Source organism: Camelus dromedarius, chromosome 13 (genome assembly GCF_036321535.1).
Source record: "Camelus dromedarius isolate mCamDro1 chromosome 13, mCamDro1.pat, whole genome shotgun sequence".
NCBI classification, from domain to species: Eukaryota; Metazoa; Chordata; class Mammalia; order Artiodactyla; family Camelidae; genus Camelus; species Camelus dromedarius.
In genome coordinates this window covers 51,253,723-51,272,556 of record NC_087448.1, presented here as the reverse complement: position 1 = coordinate 51,272,556, position 18,834 = coordinate 51,253,723, and the positions used below count along the sequence as shown (strand labels likewise).

General features: G+C 39.7%; 1 protein-coding gene across 6 annotated transcripts in view; it reads left to right on the top strand.

Moving 5' to 3' along the window:
* The window catches only part of EPSTI1 (epithelial stromal interaction 1), a 78,073-nt gene that overhangs the window by 5,746 nt on the left and 53,493 nt on the right, over window positions 1–18,834 (top strand). For all 6 annotated transcript variants that reach the window (XM_064493126.1, XM_010980866.3, XM_031466051.2 and 3 more), the window contains exons 2-5: window positions 10,227–10,285; window positions 12,592–12,675; window positions 15,880–15,953; window positions 16,644–16,727. In XM_064493126.1, the coding sequence (XP_064349196.1) occupies window positions 10,227–10,285; window positions 12,592–12,675; window positions 15,880–15,953; window positions 16,644–16,727 (301 nt within the window). The remainder of the gene's footprint in view (window positions 1–10,226; window positions 10,286–12,591; window positions 12,676–15,879; window positions 15,954–16,643; window positions 16,728–18,834) is intronic.

The following is an 18,834-nucleotide window of genomic DNA, read 5'->3' as shown; positions in this document are numbered from 1 at the left end:
AGACCACCTATTAATGGCTGGTATCTGACTCTCCTCTCTTGAAGAACACTGTGTTAATTTAGTATTAAACATTTTGTAAATATAAGATGAGATCTAAGATGAGATATGTTATAACACAGTCATAAAATTATGGTATTCCAATTTTATAAACATCACTATTTAATAATTGTTGAGTGTGCTCTGAATCCTGAAGTGTAATTTATGTGTAAAACAGACCATCGAAAACGTCTTAAGTCGTTCTTGACTCAGTTCATTTGAATCTGAATTAGCCACATAAAATGGTCTTAAATGCAAGTTTTTACAAACTTATGAGAGCCTGTAAGAGCTGCTTTCACCTTTTCTTCTTCACTGCCATGCCCCAGATTCCTCTTCTGTCTCCGCTGATGACTGCGAGAAAATAAGCTTTTGCCTATAGATGTTAAATGGCATGAAAGCATCAGGCCATTAGTCCTCCCTGGAGATAGAAATCTGAATAATGACCAAGTCCCTTTCAGTGCTCTGAAATAATGGTACAGAGGAAGAGAAAAATCTATGATTGATTATAATGAGTCATCTTCTTGATGGCTCTGTATAGATAGCTATTCATTAGGAAACTTTTTAACTCAATCTCCCGGCAAGACTCAGAGACATTCAGAAAGTTTGTAAAACAACAGTATTTAACTCAGTGATAATTGTATGACTCAGCTGGGTAGGTGTCTCAATGATGACCAAATTCTACTATGAAACTAATTGGTAGAGCTCTCCCTATTTGACTTATTGTAGAAATGAGAAATGTGGCAACGCATTGCAACACTGTGGTAGCAGAAAGTCAATGAATTGTGACTTAGAATAGTTAAACTGGTTACTCCGAGGGACTAACATCAAGACAACAATAGCTTGAACTCTTATGTCTCCAATTCGTAATCGTGTGCTAGACCTTACCCTACACCTGTCATATAAAGACTAAAAACTTTGCCCCTTTATAGCTGAAGAAACCGAGTCTTGAGAGTCAGTGATCTCCGAAGGTCGCATAGCTTTTTTAAGCCACAGAACCGGTGCTCAAACCTGGGACTACCTCCCAAAGTCTGGATCCTGAACAGGATGGAGCTGGAGGAGGGAGGGACAGTGCAGCTCCTGAATTTCCTATCAATTATCATATTTTTACATCAAGAAAATAGAATTTCTATAAGCTCAAGAGAGTGGTCCTACGGAAACAGTAATGCAACGTTTATTTACAGCTTTAAAATGATGGGCTGGAGATGTAGTTTGCAGTAGCAGTTTCTGTGCAGCTCCTCTCTCCTCTGCTGCTTCTCCTCCTGACAGCTTGGTGGGCTTGCATTAGAGCAGTTTTCTCACCATCACTGTTTCTAAGCCACTTCAGCAACACACTGGCTTCCAGCGATCTTTCACACTTCCCACCACAGCCTAAAGTTAGCAAGTCATTTGACATTTGTGACCTGGTTCATGCGTGGGTATCTGTGGGTTTATATATAACTGAAAAAATGTCACAAAACAATTCTCATCCTTAACTATATGTGATGCACTTCGACATTTTCTATTCTTATTCGTTAAAAATAAATTCATTAAATTGATTCCATGACCCTTCAGTGAGTTACCACCTACAGTGTGAAAAGCATAGTTTTGTGCATGGCAGAAGAGATTGTTGGAGCGGATGGAAAGAAAAGACATTTTGGCTTGACTAGGTCAAATTTACCTTCCTGTTTATACAGTGGGGTAGAAACTATGGTCCTGTTTAGAAAGGGTTTCCAACTTTTCTGCACTAGATTCCACTTCTCCGTATGGTATGCATTTGCAGTCTGCCAAGTCTTGAGGGGGCAATCATTTTTGCTCAAATACAGTATCAAAAATGAGTGGGCATTTCTCAAAAAGCCTTTGACAGCTGAAACAGTGAAACAATAAATCAACGGGATGATGAAAGCTTGAAAACCCATAATGCCTATAATAATCAGTAGAAGCATAGCAGAAATGAGAAAGAAAGAAACTTAGTTCAATTACACAGTAAGGTTACTTACTTCAAAGTCAGTAGAGTGCTGTAAGGTTATACATATTGTTAAGGTTAATTGCATCTATTCAGAACGTATTTGAATCTGAAACAAAAGCTTAACAGGAAAAAAAATCATCAAAGGGAGAAGACTGCATTTGAAGGGTCTGTTCTGTATCAGAGAATCAGTTGATGATGGTTCCTTTGTTCTGTAAAGTTTGTAATCCCCTCCCCCCCAAATATGAACACTTAAAAGGCAATTTCTTTTAAAGTCCTGTAGAAAAACTGAAGACATTTCCCGTCATTAAAACTCAAGGGCTGGTATTGCCCAACATTTGGTTTTACTAAAATGGAGCCAGTGAGAGCGGAAATCCTGTGCATCCTAGTCTTGTAAGAAAGTGTGAAACCCCTGCTTTAAGAAATCTTTAAGTATTTTCTCTTTAAAAAATCCTTAGACTATTTTTTTCCTGGATGTTAAAGTCAAGTCATATCTGCTTTGTTATAAGAACGTAAATATTACGAAAATGTTAAAGAAAGGAAAAGTCTCCTACTGTTCAGATCCTTAGAAATAAACACTTTAAGTCATTTGATGTAGAGACCTCTTTAGTTTTAAAGTGCAGGTTGTGCTTTTTGACTCTTTATGCCAAGTAGAAAGCCTTAGAGTCATTATGCCCTCTGATTTCTGCTAATAGGGGGTGACAAAAGGGGGAATATATGTTCTCTTTCCAATCTTTATTTTAAAATGTGATGACTATTGTCTGTATAGGCAGATACTGTTTTACACATTGATTTATTATTTAGTTGTACAAGGAAACAACCCTTGGTCTAACAATGGAATCTAGATAACATCTCCTATGTAGTACTCTTTCCAAAAATGTTTATTTAACCTGAATATCTCATCATAAGGAAATCATCATTTCTTCAAATCTAGATTGTGAGGCATTCTGTAAATTCTCTAAGACGATTTACCTAGTGTATTAGGGTCCTCCAGAGAAACAGAACCAATATGTTATACATATGAAGACATGTATTATAAGTTAATGGCTCACAAAATTATGGAGCCTGAGAAGTCCCACCAGCCACCATCTGCAAGCTGGAGGCCCAGCGAAGCCAGTGGTTTGGTTCCAAGGCCTTTAATGAGATATTACTTATGACCCCACTTTGTTTCACGCAGTAGTTTTTGTTACTGTTGGGACAAAGGACAAAGGAGAGAACCAGGAACCAGAATATCCATGCCAGAGGAAAGAGCCAGACCCAGAAATGTAAAAAACAATTAGAAAAATGAAATTCCATCTGTTGTGGAAGAGAATGCAGCAAAGGGATTCAGTCACAGAATGACAAAGGAGATGCCCTTTTTGATTCAGAGCTAGGTTCTATTTGATATAATGAAATAAGTGTCTTATATGTTATATCTCATTATTATAATTACATATAATAAAAGAGCCATCTCCAAATCGGTGTCTTAAGCATAAATGACTTGGCTTGTTTCTCTCTTTTAAGTCTGAAGGTAGGTGGCCTAGGGCTGATTCAGTACAAATTACACACAATCGTAATAGAATATTTGTTACTTCCTAGCATTGTTCTAAGCACTTTATATTCTAGGAGATGGATTGTTGTTATCCCCACTTTATAGGTGAAAAAATAGACTAAGTAATTTGCTCAAAGTTGTAGTTAAGAAGTAACAGAATTAGAGTTCAAAGTCGGGCAGTTTGGCAATAGAGCACCACTAATGTGCTGGTTTTATAGTCACAGGGCACCAGACTGCTTCTTTCTGCTCTGCCATTTCTGATGCGTGTCTTCCATGTACATCTCAGTTGCCTCACTGACCAAGATCGTTGCTTGAGCACCAGCTACCACTTCAGCCTTCCAGGAAGGGGGAAGGCAGCAAAAAAGCTTTTCCTGTCTGTCTGTCTGTCTGTTTCCATTTAAAGGAGCTTTCCTAGAAATCCTTCCCAATGGCTTTCCCTTATATCTCAATTTGTGAAACTTAATCACATGGTCGTATCTGGCTATCAAGAAGGTTGGGGACTATAATCTTAATTGGACATGTTATCAACCTGAATAACACGGAAGTGCTTTTAGTAAGGAGGTGGTGAGAATGAATGGTTAGGTAGGGCCAGGATCTCTTCTAGTTTACGAATTGAGGAGAGCTAAGCATTAGAGCAGAAATTAATCATATGATCAAACTGTCACCAGAACTTTGGAAATGCAAATAATTGCTAAGGAGGAAAAATTTAGATATATTCCACATTCCTGTTCTGACTGCTGATTTTAGATGACTATTAGGAGTTTTCTTCTAGATAATGTTCTGCGCAAAGCTTTATGTTTTATGCTTTGTGCATCCTGCTAGATTGTTTATAATAGTAAACAATTGAAACAACTGAAATGGTTAAGTGAGTGGTTATATTATGATGCATGGAAATTGTGAGATATTATGTAGCCATTTAATATTCAGCTTGTTACATGCATAATTGAGAAAACCACTTAGAAGTGAAAACAGCATATAAAATTGGACTTAAGATGTGATTGCAACTGTGTAATACGTACAGAGTATGGACTGCACTGAAATTCACTCCAATAAAACTGTAGTTGAGGTCTCTGAGGAGTGGGCTTATGAGTGACTGTTAAATGTTTAAAAAATAATTTTCTACATTTTACTATTTGAGCATATGTTTCTTTCAAAATCAGAAATAAAAGATGGATTTTGTTTTTAAATATTCTATGCAGATATTTAGATATAAATCCTTTGGGTCTTGCATTTCTGGTTTTCTCCTTTCAGTTATAGATGACCTTGAGGAGCAATGCTTAAGACATGTGGACATAATCGGGTCTCAACCTAATAATAGTAATAATAAAAGGAAATGTATGACCATTTGATAAATAAATGGCTTTTATGTAAATGTCAATTTTCTTATCATTAAGCTGTTTTAAAATATTTTCTTGTTGGAAAAGACAGTCCTGCTTGGACCTCCTGAGCCCTAGATGTCTTGCTGGGTGTGCCAACACCTCATACCTGACCATGCTTTAACCTGGGCTATTTCTCAGGGTTGTTACGTTAGCTGGGAACCTTGAGAGATGAGGTACAGCCTTCCTTGGACAAAGACCAGGCTTGCTTACTATCTGCTATAAAAACAGTGGATTTCCCATCTCAGTGTTCCTCAGCTGTGATGCAAACATCCCATGTGTGCAGCATCCATCGTGTTGCCCCCGTAAGACTTGGAGCCAGAGAGAATAGACATAAATATGTGGATGCTGATGCTGCAAGAGGAATGAAGTCCTTTGTCTCTGACCCAGGAGTCTCATGTCTTCTCCCAGCATCCATGAAACTGTTATAGCCTAACTCCTCGGCTAAGGTTAGCTTGCACATAGGCTCAGATCACATCCCAGACCTGACATCTCTGCATTCTGAAAATATGAATTCCTTAAGAAAGCAAATTAATACATTTTGCAAGTATACTTACCCGTTGGTCTCCACCTTTACTCCTGTCACTGGTTTTTGGCCTCTTAGAGATGGTCTCTTTAATATTATATTTCATGTATGTTCTTTGTATATTTAGAATGAATCCTTCTTGCTTCTTTTTTCATAGCTTTTATCATTTATGTGTATGAGTGTTTTAAGTGAAGAAATAATGCCTTTCAGGTATACCCTGTATGATTGCACAGGTTGGTAACTGTACAAACTTGCCTGGCTAAGGTAGTAATTTGAAGCTGAAATATACATACCAAATCGTGTGCCCTAGTGTGGGGTTACCGCCGCCTGACAGAAGGGGCACTTTTTTCTAATTTACATAAATTTACCACCTCTCTACTTTCCGTAAAGATACCCCTTGAACAAAGGCCCTGATAACCTGACGGTCTCTTGTTTATCTGTTCCCTCCGGGTATCTAGTCCTCTGGGCATCTCTTCAGCCCTCCAACAGAAGCTGTGAGTTATAGCCCTAACCAGCTTCACATCAGCCTCTCGGGTATGCAGACTATGTCTTGAGCCCTGCAGGCTCTAAGACTAAAAAGGATTCATTAGTCCTTCCACACCAGAGGTATACAGACTGGATCAGGGTTGGTGTGACAAGGTTAGGGGTCAAAAATGACTTCCTCAGCCTGATTTTGTCATTTCTTGTTTTTCTTGGGAAAATGGTCTGTTTATAAAAGAACTTTGAAAACCTCATATGTTTTGACTCAATGTTGGTTAAAAACAGTAAACTTCAGATTCCTATGTTGAAGATCATATGAAAAATAAGCCAATATGGAAAGCCACATCTAGAAACTAATTCTCTATCCAGTACCTTTGATTAACTAAAAATTTCCTTTTTTTTTTCAGTTTCACCTAAGGGTAAGATTTTCATGAATTATGAAAACCTCAAACCAACATTTTTATATATATATATTCATATTCTTTTCCATTTCAGTGCATTACAAGAAATTGAATATGGTTTCCTGTGCTATTCAGTAGGTCCTAATTGTTTATCTATTTTACATATAGTAATGTGTATCTATTAACCCCAAACTCCTCATCTATCCCTGCCCCTCCTTTTCCGCTTGGTAACCACAGTTTATTTTCTATGTCCATGAATCTATTTCTGGTCAAACCAACTTTTTGTGGAACAGTAGACTTTACATGTTGCCTATTCTGCTTGAAATGAGCTCTTTGTAACAATCTCTTTCTGAATTTTTGCTCTCAACTACATTTCTTTTTCAGTCAAGCCAGTGTTGTTCCTAATTAGAAATTTAAATTCCATCTGCTGCAGTTTGGACACACCAGGGGATATATTTATGTAATACTTTCAGCCAGCCAGGATATTTTTCCTAACTTCAACATAGCACATTTCTGTAGATCGCTTATTGATAAGACCTTATAAAATTTGCAAGAATGTACACGTGAGAGGCAGTTGTGTAGTTCAGGAGAGACCTCACAGGGAAAAGATTTAAGTGTATTTTTCTTATTAAATATAGATGTATATTTTTAATGGTCCAGAAAAATACTTTTCTCATTATCTTGTGTTAATCTTTATACATTCTCCCTTAGAATATTTCACAAGTGTGTGCTGTTGGAAAGTGAAAATAATCTTACAAATTGAAATATTTCATTAAATTTCCATGAGGTAATTAAGGAGACTCATTTTCAAAGATACACATTTATTTCAGTGGCTTGAAGGCGGCTTAATCAGGAAATGAGCAGAATGCTAAATATAGGTGAGTTAGGCTTGTCTCCAGCAGCAGATTTGAGGGTCAGGCTGTTGAAACGGATGCCATGGAGGTTAAAACAGCAGAGGCCCTTGCGGTGGGTGGAAACTAATTGGCTGAACACATGAATAAGTTATACTTGTTATTCATGTCAAGGAAAAGCGAAGAGATGCATGTTAGTGTCTACGCAGGCCTTATGTTCCCCCACATGATATTAAAAAATAAAAAGCAAATCCTTAGACCTAAGCTCCTCTTCCTATAGCAAATAAGAGTAGAGGATCCATTACTCGGCAGGGCTTCCTTCTGAATATTATGTTTCGGATTTGACATTTTCTGCCAATAAAATATCGCTAAGAAGGTCGCTAAGGAATTCTCTAACATAAAACATTCATTACTGGGACCACTGTCCTTGAGCCTGGGGTGATGTTTAAATGCTCTCGATTAAAAGCGTCTAATCTCGAGGCTAGATAATTCTTCCCCCTTTTTTCACGGCCCAGTGCTGTGTCTGGGTACTTGTCGGCTGCACACGTTGGCCATAGATTTACCACAGTCTTATTCCTAGACTAAAGATTCTAGTATGATATTGTCACACTTAATCAGATGAGATACTGTAGAATAAAATCTTTAATAAACTGTTTTTTTTTCTTTCTAAACCTTTCCCGGAAATGTCGTAAGAGAGACTTACGGAACTCGGAAAATTCTCTGCAAAGCTTCTTTTAACAAAGCCCTCACACAGAAATCCTTTTGGCCACTTCAGAGCCCAAATTTGCTGCTATTCTTCTCTGAAATTTTCTATGCCTCTGGGGTCTCAGTGACTCCCCTCCACCTTGGGTCTCTGACTACTTCCATCTTCCCACTTTGAGGCTTGTTTGGACATCCCTCTGTTCTGCTCCAGTGATTTCATGAATTATTCCTAATTAAAGTGTAGGCACTGTTAAAGGGGTTGGTGTCTGTATTTTGGTATCTCCCCTCACTCCTCATAAGCCCCTGACACAAGTCCATGATGGGTGCTCTGTTAAGTAGATTACTTTCTTCAGAAGTCTGTCAAGAGGCTGGAGTTAAGGACAGGCGTATTTTATGCTTTCTAGATTGAGTGCAAGGGTGAGCTCCCGATGCCCAGTTGGTCTAAGTTACAAGGGCTGAGTTTGAGTCTCAGCATGATTGCTTAACTAACCTCATGATCTCTGGCATATGATTTAACCTCTGTGTCCTTATCAATGATTTATTAATCCCTCAATTCCCTTTTAGTCCAAATGTTTGAAGACAGCTTGACTGATCTATAGCAGTGTTTCTCAAAGTGTGGTCCCTAGATCCAAGAACATCATCATCACCTGAGAACTGGTAAAAATGCAAGTTATCAGACCTCCCCCCCAACCACCTGCCGAATCAGAAACTACACTTTACCAACCCTCCAGGTGATTCTCATGCATGCTAAAGTTTAAGAACTACTGATCTGTAGTGTAGTCAAATCTCTGGTATGATAAGAAGCTCCGTACCACAATGTTAGTGGACATGAAGGATTCTGCAGTCATTTCGTGGTTGGCATTTAAATCCATCATCTCGTGTTTCATCTTTAAGGCTCTGCAGAACGGCTCAGTATTGCATCATATTCAAGTTTGCAGGTCCTACCCACAGAGCTGCAGCTCTCAAACTCCTATAAAGTGTGGGCAATTGAGGAGTGAAAAATCTTTCTTAGGGTGAACAAAGAATATGCAATGAACAAGGGACTAATTTCCAGCGGCAGCCTCCTAATTTTGTATTCACATCGTTGTACACATGCTAGGCTACACATGCAACGTTTGCTGATATACATTAGGTAATTGGGCATCCAGCAGTCCCATTTGCATGCAACGGTGGTTGCACACCTCCCATTTACGAATCTAAAATTAAAGCCCGGTTTGAAGCTGGCTGAAGGCTCGCTGCTAGGAAAATAATGAGATAAGGAAGGAATGGCTTCTGTTAAGCGGCACTTTCAGCCTCTCCTGTTCAGTCTTTGCTAATTTATCCTTTGAAATTGTACATTTCATGTTTGACAGCGACTTCTAAGAGTATTTGGATTTTTCTTTTTTGTTTTTTAAAGACCCACATTGATGAGATGATTATATTTATGCATAATCTTTCCCCTAACACTGTACCCACATGCATGCTGCAGTCTGTTACTGTGTTGTATTTTTGCTCTTTGAGGTATTCATACTTTTGTGGGACTACATGCATCATCTCAAAGAAGAGCCACCCCAGCACGGACTCATGGACTGGGTCTGTGGCATCATTTCATTTCAATTCAGCCCACATTCATCAAGCAGCAATTCTGTGCCAGGAGCTGGGCATATACAGATCAATCAAGCAGTTTCTGCCTTCAGAAGCTCACAGTATTTTAACCACTTCTTGTATCTCAGTGTGGACTATTTTTGCTTAAATGAAGTCTTCCCTGGTCCCCCCAGTGAACTGAAGTGACTCCTTGCTTCTTTGAGCCCCTGATGGTGCTCCACCTGTGTCCCCAAGAGAATGAGGGGCCCCGTGGACCCGTACCTGGACGAGTCAAAGTCCAAAACACAAGGCTGTGGCCATTTGATTACTCAGATGGGTCATCACAGAGGTGGCTATGTTGCAAATGGTCCCTATGCCCAGGAGCAACAACAATAACAAAATAAAAAAAAAAAAGGCATGCGTGTTTCCTGTATTCCCATTGTGGGTCCCTGGAAGAGAAGCCCAGTCGAGAACCATCTCAAAGGGATGTGCCCATGAGCGCCACCTGGAGGAACAATAGATCCCTACAAAGACAGTGTACCAAGAGCCAACCCTGAAGCAGTCACTTGTCACCCTTCATCAGTGGCTTTATATTTCCATATTTGGCTGTGTGCATTTGTTTTACTTTGACAACTAGACTGTAAGCTCCTCAAGAAACAGACCTGGGTCTTCAGAGGAAGATTCCCTTTCACAATACCTATTTGATGGTGATGATCATAAATACAGCATTATTTTCAGGAAGAATGTCTAGTGGTTTAAATTTAGATGCATCAGTAATTTCTCATGATAATCAGTTTTTCTTTTTCTCTTTGTTCCAGCACAGGCGCATATACCGTGATAGCACCAAATGAAAAGCGAAGAAATGAGATGCAACGGAGTACGTATATTATTTAACATTCAGAAGACTTCTCATTTTCTCATAGAGGAGAATTGGTTTGCTTTCGTCTGAAGTGTTTTTTCTTTTCTGATTTGTATAGACTTACCAGATAACATTGTTTTTTCTTTTTTAACTTTAGCAGTTTTAATTATACCTTTTAAAATTATTCTGCTGTTCATGTTTCTAAATTTGTTTCTTTGTGTTACAACAGAACTCACAGCACAGTTATATCTATGGTTTTTAAATCTGAGGTTTCTGTTGGGCTTAAACAATTTCACACCTATTGCCAGCAGACCTATCTAGTTCCTGTAAAATTGGGCTCAGTGCAGAAATCTTTACAGAACTATGAACACTTTTGAAACAGACAAGTGATACAGGAAATAGATTATAAAATAACTTGTCTCTTACTGGATCTGTCTCGTTCCTCTTTTTTTTTTTTGAAGTACCGTCAGTTACAATGTGTCAATTTCTGGTGTATAGCACAATGTCCCAGTCTGTCCCATTCCTTCTTAATGGAATTTTTCTTTAGCCTCTGTGCTCCCATAATTTTGTAACTATTGGAGTCTACCCTCAGCTGTTTTTATTCGTGATTTCACTCTCCTTCTCTAGATTATAAGCTCTTTGAGGACAGGGACTACATATTATTCATTTTTGTACTCCTTGTACCCAGTGGGTATATAACATGCTTAATTGAAGTTGTACCATAAAATAAACTGTGCCGTTTAAAGTTATAGCATTACACCTTAGAGCTGGAAGTAGAACTAAAGTTTATTTAGTTCAAAACGATGTTCTGAGGCTCCTTCAAGTCAAGCTGTGGGGCTAGCACTGAGATTCTGTGCTCTCCATTCTTGATCTTGATAGGAAATTGAATTTTGTGATGACCAATAAGCATAAGGGCACAACAGAAAAGCAGCTCTCTAAAGATCTCACCGGACAGGTAGCTTCCTGCGTGTTGCATCTGGGTCTTTGCAGAATGTGGCAATCACAGCTATGCAGATACAGAGACTGTGGGCACTGCCAGCAGTTGACCCAAAGATTCTGGATTTTACAAGCTTTTGATTTAAATACTTAACAGGAGTTTAAGCCTCAGCGTGGTCTGGATTTTTAAGATGTTTCAGAAGGTTTTTTTTCCCCCCTCTAATACTATTATTAGAAAAATATTGTAAATGGACGTTTGAAACAATCAGGTCTAAGGAGGCGATCTGGACATATATTGGAAGAACAGAATCTAGTATCTCTGGCGCCCCCTGCTGACACCCAGTGTATATTAGGGGAATGAGCGCTGCCCCACGGAGTAGGCTCCGTCTGGTGGTCCCAAGAGCCAAGAATCTGAGCACCCTTACTCCTCGTGGTTGCTATGAGCTTGGGGAACATTTAAAGTGCAGTGAATATGGGCATCAGAGTTCGCTGGAGATGTCTGTTTACTGTGTGTGAAGAGTTCTTGCTGACACATGAGTATTCTAGTTTTGCACACATTCTCTATGGGAAACTTTTAACGTTAAATTGGCATAGGATTTTATTTTTAAAATCTTATTTTTATTTTTATTGAAGCATAGCCAATTTACAATGTGTTAGTTTCTGGTGTACATCATAGTGAGTTATACATATGTATGTATTCTTTTTCATTATGGGTCATTACAAAATATTGAATGGAGTTCTCTGTGCTTTACAATAGGACTACTGTTTTCCATGTCTGCGAGTCTCTTTCTGTTTTGTAAATAAGCTCATTTGTATCATTTTTTAAGGTTCTACATATAAGTGATATCATACGATATTTGTCTTTCTCTGTCTGACTGATTTCAGTAAAAATGCCAGAATGGGAGGAAAAACTAAACTTCCTAATTTAGTTAAAGTTCAGGTTGTTTTCAAATTTGGATCTTCTGTGTAGAGTCTTGGGGAGACAAGCCTTAGGGGTGGGTCCAGGGTGACCCCAGGGGGTTAGGACTGGATGGTGTTTTCCTTTCCTGGATGTCTCATCCACTCCTGCTCGCATGTAGCTAATTTTCCATTGGATGGTGGTTTCTTATGCTTTCTTTTCTTTAAAAAAATTTTTTTAGAACATTTATTTTATTTTCGTAGAATTTATTTTATTTATTTATTTTTGGGGAGGGAGGAGGTAATTAGGTTTATTTATCTTATTTATGTTTTAATGGATGCATTGGGGATTGAACCCAGGACCTCTTGTATGCTGAGCATGTGCTGTACCTCTGAGCTATACCCCTCCCCCTGCTTATGCTTTCAAGGGACCAGTTTCCTTTCTACATAATAATAATAATCGATGGTTTTATCTTTCTTACCTGGTTTAGTTGCTGAGAAAGAGCTGGAGGACCTGGAGAGATGGAAGGAGAAACATAGGCGTCAGCCCATTAACCTGGAGCCCAGGCGGCTAGGTAAGACAGCGAGCCAGTTGCCCGAATGCGGGAGGACAGGGCCACCCAAGGATCCTGTTAGCACCTTGCCTACATCTGTCTCTGAATGTACGATATAGGTCATTGGGTCACTGTGCTGCTTGGAATAGAATGCATTTAAAGTCGAAATAAGTATGCAGGTAGACTGCCGTTTCTGATTTTCTGCAAGTAGCAAGCGTAAGATGCCACCGTCATGTGGGAATGAAGTGAAGGCTTAATTGCCAGATAATTTAGAGCCTCTTAGATGATCAGCTCTGAAGAAATCTTACCCAGGGTGCTGCATATGCCCTGTCATATCTTTTACTCCCATCCTGACTAGCGCTATCACAAGCATATTAATCACGGCAGTTCAGTGGTAATGGGGAAAAAGGTGAATGGAGAGTCAATTCCAAAACTAAGATGAGGTGAGCTGGGGACCTAGGGGTGGGGATAAAGAGAGCATCACCCCTGTTTTCATTCTGCACATAGAGACCTTCGGGCCTCTGGGGCACGCGGCAGAGTGATGAGTTGTCTGGGCTGCCTTTGTGCGGTGTTGGAACCCTTCAACAGGGAAGCCACCCAAACAGAATCATTCCTGTCCTTTCTTCTCTCTTCTCTCCCAGCAGCAGTTGAGAACTAAAGGGCTGGATGCACGGTTCCCACAGACTGAGTTCATACAAACATGTTAGAGTCAGAGGCTACTTAACTATCACAACAGTTTCAGAGAAGTATTTTTTCCAAGATGGTGGTAAAAGCAAGCTAATTTTATAATTACTTAATGAGTGGAAGTAATAGTATTAACATCATCATCCCACGGTATTTCATGAAAAGGGATAATCTCAAGTGTCACCTTTATGCTGAAAAAATGCATTTAAGGGGTTCAACCTGGAGACCGCTTTTCCTAACTGGCCCCCTCAAACCGGCTCCTAGTTTTTCTGATGTTCTTTGGATGAAATTAGATCTTTTTGGCTTTTCTCAAATAGTAAAGTTGTCCAGCTAGTTCCAGGCATAAAAAGAGTGTCATTTCAGTGATGAATGTTCTGTCCTTGGTACTGATTCTAATAATCAGAGGAAACTCTGATCCTAATGGAGAAGATGAGACCTTCTTCCCTGCTCTAACCCATGATTTGGGGTAGAAAGCTAGCAGAGGACATGGAGTGTGGCTGAATTTTTCTCTGTTGACCCCTCCGTTCCCAGATTCTGACCCCTCCTGGGTCAAAGCAGGAAGAAGAGGGAAGGGTCTGTCGTGCACCCATCATCCCAGGTTCTTCGAGTTTTGGTGGGTGCTTCCTGTGCATCTCACCCTGGGGCTTCTTGGAGTTCTTCAGCGTCCCTCCTTGCCCCCGGCCATCTCTGAGCTGGATTTCCCTGGTCGAGATGACACCCTTTCCTGCCAGCAGCACTTGGCTTCACCATTGGCTCTTGGTGGCTCGACTGTCTTTGGAGAGCTCCAGGGTACCTCTGGGTAGCCCACATGGGCAAGTCCCTTTAGGATGGATGGATTCTCTTTCATGACAGCCAGACTGGGAGTACAGCAGACACTTGTGCCTTCTCCCCACAAACTCTGGGAATACAGGCCACTTCCCGTGCAGTCTGAGGAGCCACCTGACAATAGCCACGTACCTTTTGGCTCTGACTGTCCTCAGCACGGGGCCACTAGGTCCCTCTGTCTCTTAAGGACGTGGATTGCACTCTTCAAGTGATTTTTGTTAAACCTCTCTTGCTCACCTTGATGTGAACATTCCTCCTTCCCCAAAGACACACACACAGATGATGAAATACACAAAGACATCTTTCCTCTGATTTCTACCTCCCTAGCCTAGCTAACCTCTTTTAATTGGTTGAAGGGAGTTGCTCATTAACGGTCTCCAAGCCAGTTTTCAGTTGCCCCCTTGCAGATCCTGCTTAGAAACCACACACGTGCCTTTGGAATTTGGCGATGTTGACGCCTGTTGTCTTGGGACCTTAACCAAAAAGGAGCAGGCGTCTCATTGCAGCTTTCTGCTCTACGATGCATCTGGGAATGGTCAAGGATATGTGCATGGGAAGAGGGTAGGGGGCAGAAAAGAATTCTAGAATGTATTAAACGTTGAGATGAGTTTTGAAGAAAACCTGCAAACGCTTAGACAGCTGACTTTCTCCATTTTAAAATTCTCAACTCCTCCCTTATTCCGCTCCCTATTAAGATATTGGAATGGTTCTAGGAGATACTGCAAGTGGCTGTAACATTAGATGAAAGCCTCAGTAGCCCTCACTGTTTCTTTCCCATTCTCCCAACCCCTACAACAGAGACTGAAGGGCCAAAACCAAATAGGTACCTTTATACCTTTGGGGATTCAGTCTCTGTGGTGTTTTTATCAGTTCAATTATAAGCACTGTGCTGAATGCAAGTTGTTTTAATGTATCTTCTGTGTGAGTGAATCCTTCAGAGAACTGAGACTTTTAGTGACCAAAGCACCAGAGAATTACGTCAAAGGAATCTTTAAAATACGCACACTAAGCTTGCATAAACGCTGCAAAATCCCTGAACAGTAATTCTTAGATGACTGTCAACCTGCAAGGATTTCTGGCCCCCAATTATTATAGTTTTCATAGAGAGCAGACAAAATAATCTAGCATCCGTATTTTCCTTAAATACCTAAAGAAAGAACAATAAATAGTATGGATTGACAATCAGTTTCTAACTAGAATATTCCCATTGTACTTTTAAAAACTGGGTACTCCCCTTGTGGCAAGGCCTCTGATTTCCTGCGCTTTGCTACTTGAATACAGGGCAATGGAATCAGAAGAAGAAGACAATGAAAGCATCACTGATGATCATTTTTATTAGGTTAAGGAATGGTCAGGGAGAATGTTCTAGAATTTCCAAGGCACCATTTCTTATTACTGAGCATGGACCTTCCGGTGTGAGTTCAGTTTAAATAGAAACTTGAATACCTACATGATTGAAAAACCTTGGTTGAATTATCTTCTTCTTTGGGGAATATGGCCTTATCTATCTGTTCAGTTCTGTTTCTCTTTTAAGCAATTACTATTCTTTCATGTCTTATTAAAAAAAAGGAACTGGCTATGTCCTTATTTCCAGGGGTATGAAAATGTTAAAGAAACTCATGGTGTAGACTTACCAGGTATTCATTAGTCTTTGATGACTGACTTTTCAGCTTAGTATTCATGTTTCGCCTTCATGACTGTTCTCTCCCTCCTTAGGTGGAAGCCAGTCAGAGGCTGAAGTCAGGCAGAGACAACAACTTCAGCTGATGCAGTCGAAATACCAGCAAAAGGTCAGAATCCATCCCTTTTAGCTTAAATTTGGCAAGAGATGAGAGTCCCAGCATTTTCAAAGTAACCATGAAATAACACAGTAACTTTATTTACCAAAAGCATAAAACCTTGAAACCAATTGCAAAGGAAACGCTCAGAAATCAAAGAAATCAGGAAGTGGGAAGTGAAGGGATAAATATTGAGAATCTGTACCCAAGCCGTGTATCAGTCAGCAGGACCCTTGGTAAAGGGACTTGTTCTCCCCTAGTTTAATTTAACTCTCTAATATGTTTTGAATATTTTGGTTCCAAGAACATGACTTTGTTTACTCTGTTCCAGTCATGAAAGCAACACAAAATATTTCAAGATGCTAATGATTTTGTTTTTTTTTTTTTTAACAACGAACTCTGGGTTTTATAACCAGGAAGAATTGTCTGCCCTTTCTTCTCCCCAACCTGGGCTGGGGGTAGGGGTGGGGGTGGGACACAGAGAGACAGACACCAAGGAAGAAACACAAAGAGAATTTTCATGGGCAGCAGATGCAGCCTGACCATTCTCTGCTGTGAGCTCTAAGGAGCTCAACCTATAATCACTGCGAGGTCTAGCAAAACAATACTGCGATTTGCCAGTCATCATAATTCTGTGTTCCAGGGGTTCAGACTGAAAAATAGTAACTGTTTTTTGTCCTCTGTCATCTCAATACAACTTAGCTAAATAGAGAAGAAAGCATAAGAATCAAGAAGGAAGCTGAAGAAGCTGAAATCCAAAAAATGAAGGCAATTCAGAGAGAAAAGGTGAGACGGGAGAGGATGGTGAATGGACGGACAGTCGCTGAGGGCTTCCCTCCTGGATATTGTTCATATACAAAGCATTTAATCCTCACAAGAGCCTATGAAGTTTCTATTATTCTTATTACCCAAGTTTGCAAATGAAGAAACTGACGCATAATTAGATTCCTTGCCCAAGGGCTCGCAGCCAGTAAATAGAAGAAGTAGGATTCAAATCCAGGCTGACTAGCCTCTCAGGTCAAGTTCTTTATCATCACACTGTCTCACCTCCCAGGCAAGTGATCAAAGGAGTAGCTTTATATTTGGCCAGAAGGGGCAGCAATTAATCACAACAGCCACCAATGGTACATTGTCATATTTATATCCAAATTCTGAATTTTCCAGAGTGATTTTTTTTTTAAGTTCAAACTTTTTTTTTTCTTGAAAGTTTATTTATTTTAATTATTATTATTTTTTAATGGAGGTACTGGGGATTGAACCCAGGATCTTGTGCATGCTAAACATGCGTTCTACTGCTTGAGCTATACCCTCCTCCTCCAGGGTGATTTTAAATAAGTGAACATACCTCTCTCACTGAAAAAAGAAAAAGCGTGCGTTGGCATTGCAGTATTAGTGATATGATCTATTTTAAACCTTAAAGTGATGTTTTGGTTTTGATCCTCTTCCTGGGGCTCAGGGGAAAAAAATCTCTTAAAACTGCTTACCTCCTAGAGCAGGAAGAATGTAGTGTTGTTCTAGCCCCATCCCACTCCTCGCCCCCCGACCCCCCGCAGAGTCCTAAGCTGTGTTATATTTAAGCTGTAGCAGGTTTTACGTGTTGAAGGTTTGGGGGCAAGAGCTTGACTCCTGACACTGATGAAAAGTATGACACCCACTGTGGGTCTAAGTCACGGAAACACAGTTCTTTTATCTGCTGTCTGTCTGTATCTCTCTTCCTTCTTCTCTTTGTTTTTTTCCTCTTAAAGATTGAGTATTGGTGAAAATTTAAACCTGGTTACCAAGCAATAGTTTTTTTGTTTGTTTGGTTGGTTTTTTTTTTTTTTTTTTTAGAAGTTAGAGTCAATGAAGCCAAAAGCTGTTGGCTTATGGAATGTGCAAAAGTGAGTCTTTTCTTTCCCCAATGAGCTCTCTACCTGGCTGAGGAACAGACTAAGTCTTTCATGGAAGGTGTCCTGCTGTGCTGTGTGACCTTGGTCAAGCTCCTATCCCTCTCTGAAATATTCCTGTAAAATGAATCTGTAAGTCTCACATCTTCTCGAAAAACCAGGAACATCTGTAGATGCAGAGACGCTGCATCTGTAGAGATACAGGCTCTGGAGGTGGAGATGAGACTGGACTTATACATGAGGAATGGGAATGAAATGCTGGAGGTATTAAAAAAAAGAGTATAGGAACTTTATTTACTAAATTTGATTCAGCAATTCACTTCAATTGATCAGCTATTACACCTTCATTGAAAACATTATAGTAACTTTTTGTCTAGGTTTTTTTCTTCCCTTTTTATAGTATCATTTTATTTTTATTTTATTGGTTTTTTTCTTTTTTCTTTTTTTTAGTTGGGGGCAGTAATTATGCTTACTTACTTATTGATTTTTTAATGGAGGTGCTGGGATTGGACCCAGGACCTCATGCATGCTAGGCATGCACTCTGCTGAGCAATACCCTCCCCCAAGGTTATTATAATAACTTTTTAAAACTTGTCCTTCTCTCTCTTTCTACCTCTCTATTCCCTGCTCTTTTCCATCAACCGCCCTGCCCCCCCCCCCATTTTCTCCTTCAAAAGAAGGTTTACACTTCGGTCTTGTGATTGTAGAGGAGGTGTTCCCTTCGTATATCAAAGTCTTTCAGCATTTCAGATGGAACTAAGAAAAATATCAAATCATCACCAGGAACTGAATTAAAAGGCTTGCAAATCCTGAAGAATTATCGTGCTGTAAACTCACATCCTAAACGTGATTTAGTAGTGGTCATTTAATACCCATAATTGTCTAGCTTGAGGGTCTTTTATAGCTCATTTCTTCCTGGGTAAAATAATGTATACTATTGAGAAACACTGGTGACTGAAACAGGTTCCTTTAACTAAATGGGAGTAAAAGCAGCATTTTCAGCTCTC